The sequence below is a fragment of the Biomphalaria glabrata genome, chromosome 3 (assembly GCF_947242115.1).
Source record: "Biomphalaria glabrata chromosome 3, xgBioGlab47.1, whole genome shotgun sequence".
Classification (NCBI taxonomy): Eukaryota; Metazoa; Mollusca; class Gastropoda; family Planorbidae; genus Biomphalaria; species Biomphalaria glabrata.
Window position 1 is genome coordinate 47,908,297 of NC_074713.1, and position 21,428 is coordinate 47,929,724.

Consider the following 21,428-nt stretch of genomic DNA (forward strand, 5'->3'; position numbering starts at 1 on the left):
ATATTTAGTTGTTTTTTTTTCACACACTGTTTGAATGGAGAAAATCAGGAGCGACTCAAACCTTACTGGCGTGGTGTCTACGCCTCTGTTTTACATAATGAGGGATTTTAATTCTTACCATTTACTGAAAAATCTCGAGACTCCTTTGATTACATACACGATCTGATCCTAAAATCAAAACGATAATTCTGATAAAGTTATATTGAACAATAATGCCCTTTAACAATATAACAACAACATAATTTCTATAAAGCGCTGTTCACAAAATTAATGTAGCCTTAAGTCGCTTCAAGAACACAACAGACAGAAAGGCCAGAGTTAGAATGACAAAGTAATCTCAAAACTTTTTAAAGGTACAAGGGTATTTTTTTTTTTTTGTCGATGCACCGATGACAAAAGTGTGGCCACCTTGTAGTCGATTCTTGCATTCCCAGGATTCCAATGGGGACTGTACGCAAGAGAGTAGAAGCAGAATCGCGTTTGTAGGACTATTCGTGAAGCACTATTTCTAACATAATATACTGTATAACAGCATACTCTTTTGTTGCAACACTTGCCCATGCTTCACTTAAAATAATAAAACATAAATCTTTTTTAATTTTTCTAAAAATAATTCTTCCCCTGGGTTCCCCAAGACAATTCCATTGTTCCTGTCTCAATCCCTGGCTTAGATACAGACAGAACAAACCGTTTTATTACAAATCCAAAAGTGAATAAAGCTCCACAGTGTATACATAGACCCTGGACTGTGACAGATTAAAAACAACAACAACAACAACAAAAGCTATGTAAAGGAAAGCAGCGCACATTAACTGACATATCTCTCAATACTGCAAGATTTTTGCACCTTTTATATATAAAACAAAGTTAATTAATTAATTAATTACCACAACTTGATTAACTAATTATTTTATTTTTTTATTGATTCATGTCTTGTCTTCGGCTATGAATAATTCTGCAGTTTTCAATTTGATCCGAGAATGGACAGACAGACGAAGGCAGTTAATACAAGCTTTGCAATAAAACATCAGAAAAACCTAGGAAAAAAATGATGTAAATCTAGTTGTACTAATTTGGGAACCACTGTGACAGACATTTTCATTTTCATATCAGAAAATGGAGAAAATGAGAAGAGCTTAAATACGTCCTACCTGGGATGAGTTTGACCAATTAGCCAATAGCTTAAAATCGATACTCCTGGATACTGTCCTACACCGTGAATCGCGTGCAGATAATGACCTCAGCATGACGGGAAGACGTTCTTGGCGGTATAAACAGTCGATCCGAAACAGCAGACTTGAGTGATTAGTGTTAGATGACATGGTATAAAGTACCTTTAATATGTTGTTTTGTTAATGCTCTGCTACTGTGATGAGGGAACTGTTTATTTAGTGCTGAGCGCTGGAGAGACAAAAACGAATGAATAGATGAGAGAGAGAAAGAAACTGAAGACAAAGTGAAAGAAGAAAAGATAAGGAGAGAAATAGCTGGAGAATAGGAATAAAGAAATAGGAAAGTATGAGTGTAAAGTATGAGTGTAAAGCATGAGTGTAAAGTATGAATGTAAAGGATGAGTGTAAAGCATGAGTGTAAAGTATGAGTGTAAAGTATGAATGTAAAGTATGAGTGTAAAGTATGATTGTAAAGTATGAGTGTAAAGTATGAGTGTAAAGCATGAATGTAAAGCATGAACGTAAAGCATGAGTGTAAAGTCTAGGTGTAAAGTCTGAGTGTAAAGTCTAGGTGTAAAGTCTGAGCTGAGTGTAAAGTATAAGTATAAAGTATAAGTGTAAAGTCTGAATGTAAAGTATATGTGTATAAGTGTAAGGTATGAGTGTAAAGTATGAATGTAAAATATAAAGTGTTAAGTATAACGTGTAAAGTATAAATTGTAAAGCATGAATGTAAAGCATGAGTGTAAAGTCTAGGTGTAAAGTCTGAGTGTAAAGTCTAGGTGTAAAGTCTGAGTTTAAGGTATGATTGTAAAGTATGATTGTAAAGTAAGTCTGAGTGTAAAGTATAAGTATAAAGTATAAGTGTAAAGTCTGAATGTAAAGTATATGTGAATAAGTGTAAGGTATGAGTGTAAAGTATGAATGTAAAATATAAAGTGTAAAGTATAAAGTGTAAAGTATGAGTGTAAGTAAGAAAAGAGGATGAAGAATGGAGAAAACAACCAATAGAAACAGAGAGCTGCTACTTTCAAGTGTTTCTAGTGTGTCCGTTGCAGTGATTCGTACATCAAGCTACAGACATCGACGTGACAATCAAAAGAATAAAATGTGTCTATCAGAGTATGAAATATATCAAAGTATGAAATATATCAAAGTATGAAATATATCAAAGTATGAAATATATCAAAGTATGAAATGTATCAAAGTATGAAATGTGTGTATCAAAGTATGAAATATGTCTATCAAAGTATGAAATATATCAAAGTATGAAATATATCAAAGTATGAAATATATCAAACTATGAAATATATCAAAGTATGAAATATTTCTATCAAAATATGAAATGTGTCTCAAATGTGTTTTAAAGTATGAAATGTGTCTCTCAGAAAATGAAATCTGCCTCAAATAAGTTTCTTAAAATATGAACTGTGTCTGTCACGTGTAAGTGTCGACTCTCCAGTGAAGTCTGTACTAGTACTAGTGCACTAACAAACTCGCAGCAATGTTTCAACTTTACATCTCATGCTCTCCCCTTCGGGTCGATCAACTGCTCGCCCTGAATCATTCACGTGAATCCAATCTTTCAATGTCAACATTCTAGATAGACTTTGTCCATTCTGTCCATCTCGTCTTCATTACAGTCGGTCATAGCACCAAGCAAATAACACAGGTGGCGGGGCAATACACGGGAATGAGAGCACTACAAATTAAAACGGAAGATGAAAGCACTACAAATTCAAGTAAAATATTGCACTATTGCAGTCTAATGAAGGATAAATTAACTTGTCTACACATTCACTGATCACTTGGCATTGATGGCACCAACAAGACTCGAATAACTGGACATAATTCATGGCTACCAGTTCACAATCATATAGGAATCAATGTAACGAAACGGCAAACCGGATATGTAAAAAAAAAAGTAAAGAACTACTCCTCAGCTGTTTCACGTACGTAAACAAACATTATCACCCCATGTAATCCCCCCTCTCCCCTTTCCGGGTCCGAGAATGAATCCTGGTTAAGTGAATGTATAGATCTACTAAAATTTAAAATATTCCTATGATAGGCCTTTAGATCTAGACCATTCGCAAAATGTTCCTGTACATTCACTTATTGAACCCTTGAATGAATGCCGAACTATTGCTCTATGAATGTATATTTTAGTTTTCTATAGTTATGTTTTGTTTGGTGTGATGCACAAATTGTAAGACAAATTACTAATGTTTATCATCAAAATGGCCGCTTTTCTTGCATATTTTACAAAATTAACAATCAATGCTCCCTTTCCTCATCATCACCTTGAAAACCTTGGAAACATATATACACACACACACTACATATCATGGGGGCAACGCCGTCTTCGTTTAAGCTTGACAAAAAAAAAAGAACGCTTTTGGCATGCGGTGGTCCTTCATGCAGGACAATTGTCCAACCCAGGCGCAACTGCCACCAGCAGAACATACTTATTTGTAAGGTAGTTCTGCCAGCGTGTGCCTATTATGGATGCAGGAAAGAATAGAAAAAAAAAATGAAATCGAAATTCACCTGAAACGATTTAAAACTATTGGATCTAGAACTTACATTAATTTAGTGGGATATTTAAAGTATATCACTTTTTACACATCTAAAAAGGCTACATTTCTCTACTTAAAATGTGAGCAACATTTTAGTTAACTTTATCGCCAACTTATTTTCTTATCTCTTTTTGGTAAATATTCCCATCGACCCTCCAATCTCTTGGCGTAGTTTAACCAATCTTTTATACGCGGCTCAAACCAAGAAGGCCTTCATATTTGTTGTATATTGCCGCTGTATATGTTGTTGTTTTTGAAACAGTCAGACTTTCTTTACAAAACAATTATATTGACTTATGTTCCACAAAAAGATCCATTCACTTTTTCTGGTAGACTCTACATTCAGAGTTCCATTTCATAAACTCATAAACGCACACTCGTTAAACGTCACGGTGACCAATCCATCAGAGAAAAAGTGAGGCCCTAACGAAGATATATATACATTTTCAACTTTTTTAAAGGGAGGAGGATTTTCTACTTTTTGTGCCGATGTTTCGGCGGGCCGGATGGAACCACGTCGCGGGCCGGTTCTGGCCCGCGGGCCGTACTTTGGGCATCACTGGTCTACACAAACCACCAGGAATGTCATCCACTAACAAGGAAAGACCCTTTCCACAGTTTTCTCACAAGACTTCTCCCCCCACCCCTTCAAAAAAAATCCTGGCTACGCTCATGCTAGTAGCTGTCATATGTATAAGTAAAGCTTACTAATTAAATCATGTATCGTCTTTCCCATCAACGAAAGTTCTTATTTATTATACACTTCTACTATTACTCCACCGGCTACGACCGGTTGAATGAGCTAAGCATATCACTTAATGATAAATATTAAGCATGAAAAACTTGGAAGGAGAGGGGGGGGGGCATTGCTTATGTCATATTTCGATCTATAAAACTGTACAACAATTGATATATAGAAATCTAGGTCTAGGGTTTAAACATTTTCTACCTGCTCCATTGAGAATTCTTAGCCAACACCAAGGTAAAGAATTCGTTCATTTACTACAAATGCTTTTGGAAACTATTAACGTTGGTGAATTGTTTATTTCATGTAGGCCTATACAGTAATCTATATATAATAGCGGGGTATGCTACGCCGCGGGTCGACTAGTATCTTCTAATAACGTCGTCGAACAGACATTCGATTTACCCTACGTTCAATATAAAAAAAATTGAGCTTGAATGAATGAGACGATCATTGAACCGTGACCCAATCTTTCAATAAAACCCCTCACAGACAAGACTCAGTTTGACTTAGTCCCACACCTGGTGTGTTTACACTGGGAAATAAAAAAGTGTGACGCGTCTACGGGCTGAACATTGTCTCAACAAAAGAAAATATATTTATGGTAAACATTGTGTTTTGACAGTGATTCTTTTGTTAACTTTTAGAAATACGTAAAAAAAAATCGAATCCAGATTTTTTGCTTTATTTGGTTAAATAGCTTCAGTGTTGGTATTGAATGTGTGCCAAAGTTGGCACTGCAAGAGACATTTATGGAGTGGGGAGAGTTGTCATAATATTGTCACTGAATCATTTTCAATTAGGAAACTATGTGCTAAAAATAGAGTAGGCTGTATTGTCGTAACACACAAACCCTAAACAAACAAGAGATTGAGAGAAAGAGAGTTTGTGTATGTGAGAGAGAGTGTATGTGAGAGAGAGTTTGTGTATGTGAGAGAGATTGTATGTGTGAGAGAGAGAGATTGGGAGTGATAGATAGATAGATATAGAGAGAGTTTGTGACAAAGAGAGAGAAAGAGAGAGAGAGAGAGAGCTTGAGAGGGTGTGTGTGTGTGTAAGAGAGATTATGTGTGCTGCGCGAAAGAGAGAGAGAGAGAAGGGGGGGGGGAAAGAAGTGAAAGAGAGCGTAAGAAGAAAATGTGAGAAAGTGAGACAGAGAGAGACAGAGTGGAGGTTGAAAGTGTGGGTGAGAAAGAAGGACCATAGAGTTGGTGTGTCCTTAAGGTGGTCATTTTGCCAATAGACTTGCCAATAGTATATCATGATCCACTTGACCAGTGACCTACGTGTCTTAGAAACAGATCCATACAAAATTGCAAGATGCGCTATTTGTAGCGACTGTAATCCATTTATTATCTCCCCCCTTCGTCAGACGTAAAACAGGTACATCCGTACTTAATAAATACACAACCACTATATTCCATTAGCTTCTTATTGACCTCTCTAATTAGTCTCTGATAGTAGATCTACCAGACTTTATTGACCAGCAGCTCGTTACGCCACTTGGTGACCTATCCTTGATTAGATAAAGCGAGTTATCCTCCATTCTTTTACAATATAAGTAAACACTAAATGACAAAGCTTACATATTTTCTGCGGGTCTAAATCTACATTTAAACAAAATCATTTGTAAACCACAGGAACCGACAAAACAAAACAAACAAAAAAAGAATTTCTTTCAATGCTGAAATTTACCTCTATTAAGCTCACCCCTCCCCCAGTGATTTAGTATTAAGGCGTTTTGTGTCTAGGCCAGGGGTCGGCAACCTTTGGAGTCGGAAGAGCCAAAAATTACAATTTACAAAATTTAAAAGTTTTAAAGAGCCACAAAGTTTTTTTTCTTGCCAACTATGAATAGTACTCACACAATCAATTTTTAAATGAAAAAAAAAAATTATTCGTATATAAGTAGTGTTTTTCACAACAAATTATATAATATATATATGTATATATATGACAAACATTAGCAATATTGGATAATTATTTTTTTTATTTCGGTGACAACTAAAGCATTTAATCATAGACTTACAACACTAACTTGTACTTCTATAACAAACAATTGAGCAAACAAATTCAATGGGAGCGATGGCTTTGCAAGGTTTTAGAAAGTTTGGATACATTTGTTTTATTTTCTAACATGACTTCATTTGTAGTTGTCTTCTTATTTTACTTTTAATTATATTCATGCAAGAGAACGCTTGCTCGCACGGATATATCGAGGCCGATCCAAAGATAGTCAGCACTCCAAAGTCCAACATTTTCACATCAATGTAGCAATCTGGAAGATTATTCCATGCGCCAAATCAACTTGCGGAATTTTTTTTAAAGCTGTCCACTTTTGTTGCGTTACATACATTTCTGGACGTTCAACTCTTCCAACTTGCTCCACAAATCTTTACTTTTTAAATCGAGCAATTGCATTTCTAGAGATCCGGTATCAATTCCAATTTGATCAATGTGGATTTCGTTACTATTTGTGTTGAGATGGTGTACTAGGAATGCTAGAATGGTTTTATTGGTTTTGAACTGCTCAAATCTGTCAAGAAATTCATCATTGATTTTTTATAACTGTGCTGAAGTAATTCGTGTCAAATGTTGCACTGATTTTATCACGATACTGCTTTAGACATTGAAAATGAAAGTAACTTACCGCTCTGAATATCTTCTGCTAAAAGAATTTTTTTTCCATACAAATTCTACCAAAAACATTGACTGGGTTTCCCCTTCCTTGCAGTTTTAGATTCAACTCATTTCACTTCTCTGTTTTATCCACCATGAAGTAACATTTTTGCCACCATTTTTTATTCTCTAATTCAAGGGGATTAATGCCTTGATCATTTAGTAATGTATTTATTTCATTCAAGCACAAAGCAAAACGTTTCAACCTTTGGATTGCCATAACACTTTATTGTGAAGAAGGAGCTTGGAATACTTAGTCTCCATTTCGTTTAACAATTCTTTAAACTGACGATGGTGGGGTGCTTTTGACAAGATGCTGTTAACAATCTTGATTACCAAATTTATTACCTCAACTGTTTCGGTTGGAATCGTTTTGGGCACAAAGCACTACATGGCAATACCACGGAGAAACATTCGGATTTCATTATTTATTTTGCTCCTAAGAATCGTTGTTGCTCCTTTACTTTTTCCTGTCATATTTCTGGCTCCATAAGTTGCCATTTAAACGACTTCATTTAAGTCGAACTTAATGTCTTCAAGGTATTTTTGGACGGTATGCACTATATTTTTCTTTTGAGGCATATAACTGATAAAAAGGCCTACTTGTGCCGTGTCTTTATATCGCAAGACTCATCTATAGCAAGTGATAAGACATAAGAAAGTTGAATATCTTCCACCTGCAAATACGTTACATTTGAAGACATTTTAGCTATTCTATCGTGTACTGTTTGAGCGGATAGTGGCAAATCTTTGATTTTTGTTTCAAGATTTCTGGTTTGTTTTTGAAATCACGAAACAGTTCTTCAGATGCACGTAGGAAGCAGTCTTCGACATAATCACCATCTGTAAATGGTTTGCCTATGTAGTGTAACTGAGTTGATCTTCTGCGTGCGTCCAGCGTGTCTGAAGGTCATGGCCATTGTTGTGTTTCATGTCCAGTGTGTGTGTGTGTGTATAGACTGCATCAGTGGTATGCTAGACGTGCTGGTTTCATTCACTGTTTACTGTAGTCTAATTTTGTCGAATAAAGCCATGTTATTGGTATTCTAGTCGTTATCATTTCATTACAATTTGTTCGACAAAATTATGTATCTGGATTAGTGTTTGATTCCTTAATCTACAATGGATAAATTACTCAGACCGAAAGAGTTGGACATTGATCCTAATGCTCCTCTGGCCTCAGAAAAATGGACTCACTGGTATGACACATTTCAGAATTTTCTTTCGTCCATCAAGGATATTAACGAAGACTTTAAACTAAAGTTGTTGAAGAATCACGTATCTGCTACGGTTTATATGCTCATCAGTGATGTATCGTCCTATTCGATGGCCGTAGACACACTCAAGACTACTTATATTAAGGTAAAGAATGACATTTTTGCTAGACATTTGGTTGCTACATGTAAACAGCAGCCGGGCCAAACGGTAGAGTCCTTTATGCTAAAGTTGCGAAGCCTGGTCCGGGACTGTGACTTTAAAGAAGTAACTGCTGAACAGCACAGAGACATTTGCATTAGAGACGCCTTCATAACGGGTCTGGCATCCAACACTATTAGACAGCGGTTACTGGAAAAGACATCTATTACTCTACAAAGCGCTTTTGACGAAGCTAGAGTGTTAGAAACAGCGACAACGCATGCTCAGGCTTACAATTCAACGAACGAAATCTCCTGTGGGGCAATAAAAACACCAACTAGCACCCATCTAGAAACATACATTTCTAATGAAGACCAGGAATTAAATGCCATCAAGTCGCTATGCTACTTTTGTGGTAGGAGGAGACACTCTAGAACTGAATGCCCTGCTCGAAATGCATTATGTCATCAGTGCGGTAAAAAGGGACACTTCCAAACTGTTTGTAAATCAAGTAAAACAACAGCCAACAAAGCTGACAGCAAAATATCACTGACCAGTGTGATAACTCCATGTACCTTGTCATCAACGCATTTCTCTGGGCTTACACAGTCTACGGCACAAGTGAACGTCAACGGGTTGCTGTTGCAAGCTCTCATAGACACTGGCAGCTGTGAAAGCTACATATCAGAAGCCATCGTCAAGAGAAATAAATGGCCAGTACGTCCGTCTACAAACAGAATATTCATGGCCACTACACATCTTTCTGAAAAGACATTAGGACATACATTTGCCGATGTCCAGTACAAGGGAGAACACTACAAAAAGGTCAAACTTTCTCTACTTGCTGGATTGTGCTCGGATGTAATCCTTGGTGTAGACTTTATAAGTCTTCATAAGGAATTGACCATACCGTACGGAGGAAAACGCAATCCTCTACACATCTGTGGTCTTAAAGCAGCACGAGTCGAAACACCGAGCCTATTCAGTAATCTAACTTCTGACTGCAGACCAGTGGCTACTAAGTCCCGAAAGCACTCAATAGGTGATAACAAATTTATTGAGTCTGAAGTTAGAAAACTCCTCTCGGACAAAATCATTGAACCTTCAAAGTCTCCCTGGAGAGCACAGGTGCTTGTGACAACAAACGAAAGACAATAAATCGTTTCACCTTACTGGATGCATACCCAATGCCCCGAGTCGATGAACTGGTAGAACGGATATCCAACTATTCCGTTTTTAGTACTCTAGACCTCAAAAGTGCCTACCATCAAATACCAATCAAGACTGAGGAAAGACCGTTTACTGCATCCCTTTCGGTGTTACCAACGGAGTTGCATGCTTCCAGAGAACAATAAATCAAATTATTGAGAATGAAAAGTTGCAGGACACCTTTGCATACGTGGACAATGTAACGGTATGTGGTCATGATCAAGAGTCGCACGATGAGAATATGCAAAGATTTCTAGATGCTTCTAGAAAGTATGGGATCACATTTAATGAAGACAAAAGTACGATAGCCACTGACAAAGTTTGCCTATTGGGATACGAAATTTCTAAAGGCCTTCTCAAGCCAGACCCTGAAAGATTCCAGGCTTTAAGAAACCTTCCTCCCCCTCATGATATGCGCTCACAAAAACGGATAGTGGGCATGTTGGCGTACTACTCACAGTGGATCCCAAATTTTTCTAACATAATAAATGAATGTGGCAAATAACACGTCGTTCCCTCTTTCAGAAACAGTAAAGACAGCCCTTAACGAATTAAAGCAGGAGCTGGAGAAAGCTGCCATCTTCACCATCGACTATACTCGACCTCTGACGGTTGAAACAGACGCTTCGGATGTTGCAATAGCTGCCACCCTCAACCAGGATGGCCGCCCCGTGGCGTTCTTTTCAAGAACACTCTCGAAAAGTGAAAGGCGGCACTCAGCTATAGAAAAAGAAGCATATGCCATTGTAGAATCTTTAAGGAAATGGCACCACTACTTAGTAGGAAATCGCTTTACCCTTGTCACGGATCAACGCTCTGTGGCCTTCATGTATGACAAACAGAGCAAAGGGAAAATAAAGAATGAGAAAATTCAAAGGTGGAGACTGGAACTGAGCTGTTTCCACTACGATGTCTTGTATAGACCAGGCAAACACAATGTAGCGGCTGATACGTTTTCTAGAAACGGGTGTGTGTCAGCTATGAGTCGAAATGAATTGAAACTGCTCCATGACTCTCTGTGTCATCCGGGAGTAACAAGACTATGGCATTTAGTGCGAGCGAAAAACTTACCTTTCTCTTGTGAAGATGTTAGGCTGGTTGTCAACCAGTGCAGAATCTGTGCCGAAGTAAAACCCAGATATTTCAGTAATTCTAATGGAACTCTAATTAAGGCGATGCAACCTTTCCAGAGACTAAGTATGGACTTCAAAGGACTGCTCCCTTCTACATCTCGGAACACATACCTGCTAACTATAGTTGACGAATTTTCAAGATTCCCGTTTGCATACGCCTGTTCTGATATGTCGGCTTCAACAGTAATCAGATGTCTAGATAATTTATTTTGACTATTCGGAATGCCTGACTATGTACACTCTGATAGAGGTACCTCATTCATGTCAAGAGAGGTGCAGGAATTTTTACACGAGAGAGGGGTGGCCACAAGCAGGACGACCCCTTATAATCCCAGAGGGAACTCTCAAGTAGAAAGGCTAAACGGGTCATTATGGAAAGCTATAACTCTGGCCTTAAAAACTCAAGGACTCCCGGTTTCCAAATGGGAGCAGGTGTTAAACCAAGCCCTGCACTCTCTTCGTTCTCTGCTCTGTACCGCTACAAACGAGACACCTCACGAGAGAATATTCAAGTTCTATCGCAGGTCCACCTTCGGCAAATCACTCCCGACATGGTTAGCTCAACCAGGAAAAGTGTTGTTAAAAAAGGGAGTCCGTGCATCAAAATATGACGATGGTACAATAGCTGTGGACTTAATTACATGCAACCCACAGTATGCCATTGTAAGACTTCCTGATGGAAGAGAAGAAACAGTGTCATTGCGACATTTGGCCCCCGTTCCAAGAGAGGGAGAATCAGAGGTGTATCAACATATGGAACATGAAGACTTTGAGCCGGAGACAAACCCTATAACACAGATGCAGGTGCCTACTGACCATGTGATTATAGAACCAATGGCTGCTCCTAACACATATGTACAACAAAGGGAAAATGGACATCAAGAAGAAGTAAATGCAGGGGCTGAGTCTCCTGTTAGAGAGCCGCCGATGTCACCAACTCCAAGCGACGGCAGTATTGGTCCTGGTAGATATAACCTAAGACCAAGAACAAGCAGACCTAATTATAAGGTCTAACATTTATTTAATTATTTTTCCATATCACAAGTTCTAACTCAGTAATTGTAGGCTTAATATGACACACTTTGAACTGATCATTTTATAGTGTATAGCTTTTCTAGTGACTTTTTGTATTGTATTGCTTATTACATTATTATTCAAGACAACTGGTCTTAATATTTGTATGCATAAGGGACTGATAATTTTATAGTGTATAACGTGTTTGTTTATAGTTATACAATGCTTTTCAATAGAGTAAATCTGTAAGTATTCTGTAGGGATACTAAGGCCTCTTATATCGCTGTCCTTCACCATTATTTACATGTTTATGTTCCTATAACTTTTAGGCGGGGTGATTGTAGTGTAACTGAGTTGATCTTCTGCGTGCGTCCAGCGTGTCTGAAGGTCATGGCCATTGTTGTGTTTCATGTCCAGTGTGTGTGTGTGTGTATAGACTGCATCAGTGGTATGCTAGACGTGCTGGTTTCATTCACTGTTTACTGTAGTCTAATTTTGTCGAATAAAGCCATGTTATTGGTATTCTAGTCGTTATCATTTCATTACAGCCTTTTTGTGCAATTTCTAGTGGTACCGCAAAGCTTGCCAGATTAGTATTACTTATAGATTGCTTCTAACTTTGAGAAGATAATCGCTTTTAACTAGTTTTAACTCATTTACTTGAAACAACAAACTATACGTCACAGCCAAAGCACGTGGTCGAAAGCAAATTAAAAACTACATAGGCGGAGAGCTTCCGACAGACTGACAACAGTGACAACGAGTGAAATGGGGGAGGGGTGTGGTGAAAAGCGAGTACCAGTGTCTGACAGATTGAATCAGTGCCTAATTCTTGTTAAACCCTATTTTAAAAAAATGTTTTGATGAAATAAAAAATATTTGCGTATGGAACTAAAGAGCCGCAATTTAACATCCAAAGAGCCGCATGTGGCTCGCGAGCCGCAGGTTGCCGACCCCGGGTCTAGGCTACTCAAGAGCGCAAGTAAGTTTAAAAATAGAACCCTTGATTGGAGAATTATCGCGCACTTAATTTTTGATTGACAGAAGTAATGACCTCCCTTTGAAGGAATGTACAGAAACATTGTTGGCAAAGATCTAGGAGGGAATAGTTAAATGTCATGGTCATGGTCAGACATTCGAGATGAAGATTTGGTTTTCAGAGACTTACAGCGTACACACCCGAATGACTTAAAAGAAATTACAGTCCAGATATGGTTTGGATTAAAATTTAAACCGAATCAAGAAACAATGACCAGAGAACAATTTATGACAAGAATTCTTAACTTGGCACTATTTCACGTGACTCGGAGTTTGTAACTAGCATGGCGCATGTGTGTGCTTTATTTTTCTTTCTATGTATTCATTGATGGTGTTAAATGCCTTTTTATATTTATCTTCAGAATTTATTTTTAGCAATTAATTTATGCATATGTAATGAAAGACTTGTGTTACCCATCAAAAAGTTCAAAAAGATGGGTAAACTCTAGAATCGGATTGGCGAGGACTCATTCAAATGATGTCCTCAAAAGATTGTTTTGAATACATCACGTTTTAAGCAATACGAAAGATCTTACTTAGGAGATGAAAAATCAATGAAAAAAAAAATTTTGTCCCTAGAAAATTAACTACCGCCTACGCAGCCCCTTGTCAGCACTGCAGCACCACTCAAGGGCTGAGGGGTTTAAAAAAAGACTTGAAAATAATCCTAAATCTTTCCTGGTTTAAAGGCTTTGTCAGATTTGTGCATGGGCATTAAGTGTCTCTCCATCACTTCCACTTCTTCTGTGTCCTAATGTTTTGTATTGTGGCTATCTCGCTTCTGTTAACAATATGGATCAATAACGCTTCACGTAGTCTGGAGTCCATCTCTGTAAAACTGTCAAACATATTTCTCACTTCGACGCCAGCTAACTGCCAGTCAACTGTCAGTGACGTATTCATAAGCTGTCACAGATAGTTTAATCACAGCTGTTCATTAGGTGCTAGAGAGTGTGTCCAGGCTCGAAATGCACTTTCAGCGTAGGACAAGTAGGACAAATAGTTAGAAGTTGAACACCAATACAACGAATGGTGCGATTAAATTGTTGTTGATATTCTTTTTTTTTCTCTCTATATATTTCTTCCCCAACTCTCTCTCTTTCTCTCAATCTCACTCACTTTCTCTCCCTCTCTTTCTCCTTCCAACTCTTTCTCTCTCTCTCACTCCAACTCTCTCAATCTCTATCTCTCTCCCTCTCCTCTTCCTTCAGCAGACTCCACGAAGTGAAAGACTTAGCGTTGAACACTCAATCAAGAACACAATGCCCGAGGATGTGCATTGACATACTTTGGGACCCCGGTTTATGTCATACAAACTTGAGACGTCTTGGAATTCCAAGCAACTATCTAATGACAAATCAAAATATTACGCGTAGCCAGGGAAACCACCTAGACCAGTGGTGGCTAATCATGTGTATCAGGAGGAGGGATACACATTTCAGACACTCGTGTCAATGGGCCGCACCACCACCCATAATCGTCGAGTTTAATGGAACAGAGCTTCTGCTTCTGTAGTCTTCACTGTGAGCAGAAGTTTCTAGGGACCAGATAGCACCCACCAGTTGCCTTAGTTTCAGCATCACTGATCTAGACAATAGATTTAAGACTTTTTCAGCAGAATGAAGGACTGAACTAATGGCGTTGTGTCTGTAAATGTGTTGTTTTCATCAGCCCCACTTGTCACTCTCTTTTGACACCAAAAGATGCCCAAAAAGCCAAGTTCTCTTTATAGTAATTAAAAAGACATACATTAAAAATTTATATTTGAACAGTTCGATAAAGCGGGGCAGGTCTTTCGTTCTCGCGCAATACATCTATATTACACTACACATACATGGACAGAGATCTCAAACTAACCACTATGAAAAATAAATTATTATTAATATATTTTGAGGATCTTTGTCGCTTTCTTTTGCAAACCTGTTTTGGTTGCGGAGATACCTCATACCGCATACCTCATACTGCATACCTCATACCACATACCTCTTACAGCTTCTGAATTACTAGTTTTGTCTGTCTTTATTGTCTACAGATCTATCAAGACATGGGTACAGAGATACTGCAAGATGCCATCGAGGGCTACAACGCCTGCATGTTCGCCTACGGCCAGACAGGTACAGGCAAGACCTACACTATGATGGGACATCCAGTAAGTAATTGAATTCGTTTCTGAGATTTTCTGCCGAGTTACTACAGCGCTCGTGTGGCCGGGTGTTGCTGACGGTCGTTGACTTACAGGACCGAAATGCTGGTAGACAACTCAACCGCTTTAGGCGTAATGTATCTTAAGTAATAAAATTTGAATAACTTCCCTGAGAACAAGACTAAATATAACTTTTATTATAATGTAGATAAAATCAAGTTGATCTGAGATAAAATAAATGTACTAGACTTTAATAATAATATTTATTAACTCTCTACAATAACACAACCTTTCAGACTCACGTTTTAGAGTCATCTTTCTTAACTAAGCCCAATGACGACAATGTCACCTGTCTTGCATTATTCACAACCAATCGCTAACCTCTTCCCACCGTCACTATAGAAACACACACATTCCATAACACTGAGTCAAAGGTCTCGAGTTCTCAATTCAAACTTGTTAAATATGTCTTGATAAAAGAATAACTATTTCTCACATGAAGTTATCGTATGAGTCACTGTGTATCTATTAGTTATTTTACTGGTCACTGTAAGTTCCATTGTATTAGTCATTATATTAATAATTACAGGTGTCATGATTTGGCCCATATACAACTTTAAAATATCGGTATTTAAAAAAAAATGTATGCAAATAATTTGCCTTTTTATCCCATGCATATTTTGTTGTTGTTTGATTATTTTTAGAATCAGATCAATAAACTTACAAATCTGTTAAAATGCTCTCAGGCACTTGATTAGTGAAAATATTTTATCCCCCTAGTAGGAAGGGCGAGCAGACATTTTCTGTATTTTGTTTAGGAAGAGGTCAATGCTAATATTGGATGGTATTATAACTTTGGAAAGTGAGGCATGTTGTTGGGGAAATTCACGATAAACTAAACAATGTCCAAAGACAGTAAAGATAAATTTCATAAAACTTTAAAATACGTCATATTTATTATATGACGTGCAATGAGGACGTCAGACGACAATGAAACCAAAAAAAAAAAAACAAAAAAAAAAAACAACAACAACTGCATCGTAATCTTTCAAATTCTATTTACATTTGGTTCTCTCACAAGTACCCAATCATCCGTGACTCATGGCAATAATGTCTTGTTGAAATTCAGTTGAAGACATTTGTTGCGATATCTACCTAACTCTATTGACCAGTTCACGCGTGGTTCGTTTTTTAAAAAAGTTTCGGATGTTTTTTCCTAATTCAGGATTATTACCTCCTGCAATAAATGTCCTGGACGGCAGGGGACCGTAGAATGCATGATTCCAACTCGGGACTGACCAAAGTCCAAAGCGAATACCACGAGACCAGGGTGGACCAAGGTCATCGGTCATTGTGCTGATTACTTAACACCCTAGTTACTCTCTAGCCACAACTAATTAGTGGACTAATCTCAGGCTCCTTAATCATTGCAGTCAGGACCGGGTTTAGACTTGATAAGGCCCTAAGCTATACGAGATACGGGTCGCCTTGTAACCAACGTTACTCTTTCTTCAAAATGAATTAAAATATCACTGGAACTATTTTTAAAGGTGAGTCACCCTGTTGCCTATAGGTAACTCCAGCACTGATCACAGTGTATTTCCCCACTTCAACACATTTATAGCATCTAAAGACTTTGTGTTTATACGCTTCGAATGTTTCTTCAGAAAAAAAAGATCCTTTACATCCTACTGGGTCCGAGTTCAAACCTTCTTCAGAATGGCAGGGAATGACGGAGGGCAGGATTCGAACGAGAACTTTGATACGACATTCCGACGCGCATACCACTCGATCAGTCAGCCACCTTTCACGCGACCTACACATACGGCGACAAACGTTCAACAACCCCATCCACTTTCCCACCCACCTCAGTTCGCACTTCTGGCAAGGCAAACATCAACATTGAATGTGAGAAACACAATCACAAATATTGATAAAAATCAATAGCTAATGCTCAGTTCACCGATTGATCAGCTGTATCGCCCCTAAGCACACAAATATTCCACAAGGATATAACAAAACATTCCCTGGTCCCTTGTATCTAAAGTTTGCGGACACGATTCGGCACTTGACGCCACATTGTTGTTCCATTTTCCTTTTGGTTCTCAGCAGCGAAAAAATCTGGCAAGATGATCTAGCAAAACTAAACACAAATCAACATGAAGAGTACAGCAATATAAGTCTACCTTTTGATTCCGATTTGTATTAAAAGATTTCAATAAATATTTTTTTTTAAAGAATTGTAAACATTTTAAAGAAGATGGCTCTTAATGTCACTTATACAAAAGTAGAATAGTTATTTCAAGGCTTTCAGCAAACGCGAGCTTTAAAGCCGAAGTAAAGATGGTTAAACTAGAACTGAAATTACCCACAGCAGACAACGTTTTCATGAACAGAAAATGTAGGTCAAATGACTTCGCATTTAATTAATTTCTAGATGTCCGTTATTAATATTGTTTTGTTTTTCGATATACGTTTAACTCTTTCTCTCCGTAATTATTTTCCTCGTTTTGATAGTAGGCCCTATTATTCCTTTTGCTCATTTGTATTTCACTTTCCTGTTATGATTAAACTTCAAACACTTTTTTGTTTGTTATCAGAAAATGTTATATTTGGTATTGAATTATATGCATGCTCTTTTTTTACGCAACACAAATTAAAGTTTATAAATCCGAAATCAATTTAGTTTAAAGGGGTCTAATCAACGTTGGCACCGTCAATTAGGAGAGAAAAAGAGTTAATACATTTAAGTTTCGAAAAGTAAGTTTTACTTATTAGAAAACTTTTTTTTACATTACATTTTATTCCTTTATATAAAAAAAAATCAAATTTTATAATTCCCGTCATTCCTCATTCCCTGCTATGTACCCGTACATATGTTCATTGCTTGTTCTGATTGTTTTCTTTTGTGTGTCCTCCACAGGGGGAGCTTGGAATCACTCCTAGAATTTGTGAGGTAGGTCTTTTTTTTTTTACAAAAATGATATCAACTCACAAATCTTGTACACGTTATTTCTTTCACTTCTCATCCTCGGATCACGTCGAAACTTTGCACGATTGTTCATTGTCCATAGCAAAACACAAATCAATCAAAAATTAAACAATTGGTTCATTAATTAATGTGGTTTATATAAAAAGGAGACAAATCGTTCAGCATTGAGAGTCGTGCCAGTAATTGTGCGGTTCTTTTCCATTTATAATCTTTGTACTTTTAAAAAATATTTTTTTTATTTATCTTTTTTTGTTTTAATTTATTGAGCGCAGCAAGCAGAAAATTGTTTGCAGCGGCTGGCGATTATCACATAACTTTACATTCTAAGATAACTGTTGTGTATTCAGTGCTACCAAGTATTGAACAGTATTAGCCGATCTTTGACTTATACTAATAATAGTCAATGATTAAATTACACATTCTCAAAGACCACTACAATCACACATGCACGCATATAGATACATATAAAACAAATGAAATATTTAAAAAAATACTTATAAAAAAAAACAACTCTTATATAGAATGACATTGCATCAATTATTTTGAATCAATCATAAATGTTCACAATTGCATAAGGTCACTCTCCTGGTCTTGCCACTTTCACGCGTCTGCTGTGTTGACGTGTATCCCCTAATATAAGCAAGTGCTTAACATTGAATGCATCCATTCTAGGTATCGTGTAGTGGCAATTTAAAATTAAAAAACAAAAGCTAGGTTAGCGTTAAAAAAGATTCGCACTTTTTGCATAATTTGCTTAATAATAATATTATTAAAAAAATAATTATTCTAAGATGTACACAATGAGACTGAACTTTACGGAGGATCATGTCATTGAAACCCGAAAGTTTGCAAGTGAAGCAGACCTTGTGCATTTAGAGCCGTTACTTCCCAATGCAGCTCTTACTAAACATAAAACTAAAGTTTATATGAAATAACGCAGGACTCTCGGGGCCGCCTCTGAGTTTGTGTGTAACTCAAACTCTCTTTTGTAATAGTTTTTTTTTCTTGTAGACCCCTTAAAAAGTTACTATGAATAGGCTTCTGAATACATATATTTCTTAGTTCCCCTTAAGCACTGATTGTTCAAATGATTTTAGAGATGAGTTCTTATATAAATAGAATTAAAATGTTGACTGATGTCAGTTAAGTCCCAAATCCATTATGTCCCAAATCCATGGAGGTAGGGGTGGAGGAAGTTAAACACTATTTGAGCTTTTCTTTAAAAAAATAATTGGACACACACTTTGTTATTATAGTTTGGCGTGGTGGCTGAGTTGTCAAGCGTTTGGCTCCCGAAACGAGAGGTCTCGAGTTTGAAACTCATTAACAGATTTTTAGGACGCTCCTGAGTCCACCCAGCTCGAATGAATACCTGATTTGTGTTGGGAAAATATAGGTGGTTGGTCGTTGTGCTGGCCACATGACAATCTCATTAACCGGCTCCCCCCCCAGATTGCAAGGTTATTCTTGTTGAAAATTGCAGTTGACAATATTCTGCATATAAATTTGTCTAGTGAATTAGGATAAGTTTTTTGTTTTTGTCCTTCTGGATAAGATTTGCTTCCATATTTCTAAATATCAAAACGGTGGGTGAGACTTTAATCGATTAGCTGCTAATCAATAGTTGTAAGGTATTAGTACCACTTTGTTAGTCTCGCTTGACTCTCTCACTCTCCCCCCTCTCTCATTTTCTCTCACGCCCTCTCTCCAAATGCGTACGTGTCAACAGCCCGTTGATCTTCTCCAATCTACGTACACTCACACACACTGTCCCACTCTTTCCAGTCACACATATACCTCTATGACCTGTGAGCATAGAGTCTCTCTCTTGTGCAACTTTTGTTTGTCTGCAATGTTTAACAGAGTAGAATCAGAGCCGGAAAGCTTTAATAAAAATCCACTCAATAATAATAATAATTATAACAATAACAACAACAATGATAATAATAATAATATTAACAACAACAATAATAATAATAATAATAATAATTATTGGAAATAGAACGGACCCATTGCTTCTTCCAGACAGTGATGAATAAGAAATATATTAGACAGGCGGTAAATGTTATTCACCAACGAGTGTTTACTGAGGGTAATTCACAACCTCATGACCAAACACAAGAGGTCGGTCTACTCCCTGACTTGCATCCCACACTATTGAGAGGTGCTGTTGGTGGTAGAACAAGAGGAGCCAAAAGGATCAAATGGACGAGAGAAATGAATATAGACATTATCAAATCGTTCTTCCGTGTAAACAATTGTGATGATAAACCTCTCCCAGGCTATAGGCAAAAACTCTCCCTGGAATTCAACAAATTATACCCTAATCTAAACTTTACAGAGCAGAACTGACCTCACAGACACCTTCAAGGCCCTTAACATTCCTAGGAACATCCTCGTTGCCTGTCAGAGGGCGGTACTGCTGCAGACCTGCCACATCACCAGAAAATTTCTCAGTGGAAACTGTTAAAGGGACTACGATGAATTTTGTTTCTCTTTAGCGAAACTCGACCCTGGCAGCGCCAGAGAATGACTACTCGTTCATTTCTAACATAATAATAATAATAATATCTAAAAGCATGCCATATTTTAAAAGAAAGAAACTAAACTAATTTTCCTTCTTTGAAAAAAATTACTATGCATATTTTTGTTTTTGTTTTTTGAGCCCTGGAATGACGTATTGTCGTAAATCCTGAGCTGCATTTATTGACGACGAGCACACTACAATCGTATACTACATATGGGCAAAAAAAAATTGTAAAAGTTTCTGAACCTTCGAAGTTCAAATGTTTCCTTTCTACGAAACAAATAAACTCATTCCTATTTGTGCCATAACACGCCCCTCACTGGCGCCCGTGTGCAGAACAAACACGTATGACATTTTAATAGTTTTTTGTTTGTTTTTAAAATCGTTTTTTTTTTATTCGCACACAACTAAACATGAAATTAATATCCGTTAATCACCTGTTTCTGTGTCATACGGTTAACGAGGGTGTCATGTGGTCAGCACAACGACCAACCACCTTTACTTTTCCCCAACTAATTTCAGGTACGCACCAGAGCTGGGCGGACTAAGAGGCGGTATAATTTTTCAAACTGTAATCAATCTAAAAATTTAATTTGTCTTTTTGTTTTGGACATGGCTTCATTGATAATTCCCGCACACGACTCAAATGTTTCTTTGTATTTAAGAAGAAAATGAATAAATAAACAGAGTACAGGAATAATATATTTGCGTACCTTTTTATATAGAAATCATTATCTGGGCAGTTAATAGAATAGCTTGATTTGGCAAAGCTCATTGGAAAGACCCCTTCAATTTTGAAGCATTACATTAAACAAGAAACAATTAGAAAAAGAAATTATAA

General features: G+C 37.3%; 1 protein-coding gene across 1 annotated transcript in view; it reads left to right on the forward strand.

Annotated features, from left to right (window-relative positions):
* LOC106080249 (uncharacterized) overlaps nucleotides 1-21,428 on the forward strand; it is a 133,346-nt gene that overhangs the window by 17,751 nt on the left and 94,167 nt on the right. Inside the window, exons 4-5 of the mRNA XM_056023480.1 lie at nucleotides 14,958-15,074; nucleotides 17,992-18,024. Of these exons, the coding sequence (XP_055879455.1) occupies nucleotides 14,958-15,074; nucleotides 17,992-18,024 (150 nt within the window). The remainder of the gene's footprint in view (nucleotides 1-14,957; nucleotides 15,075-17,991; nucleotides 18,025-21,428) is intronic.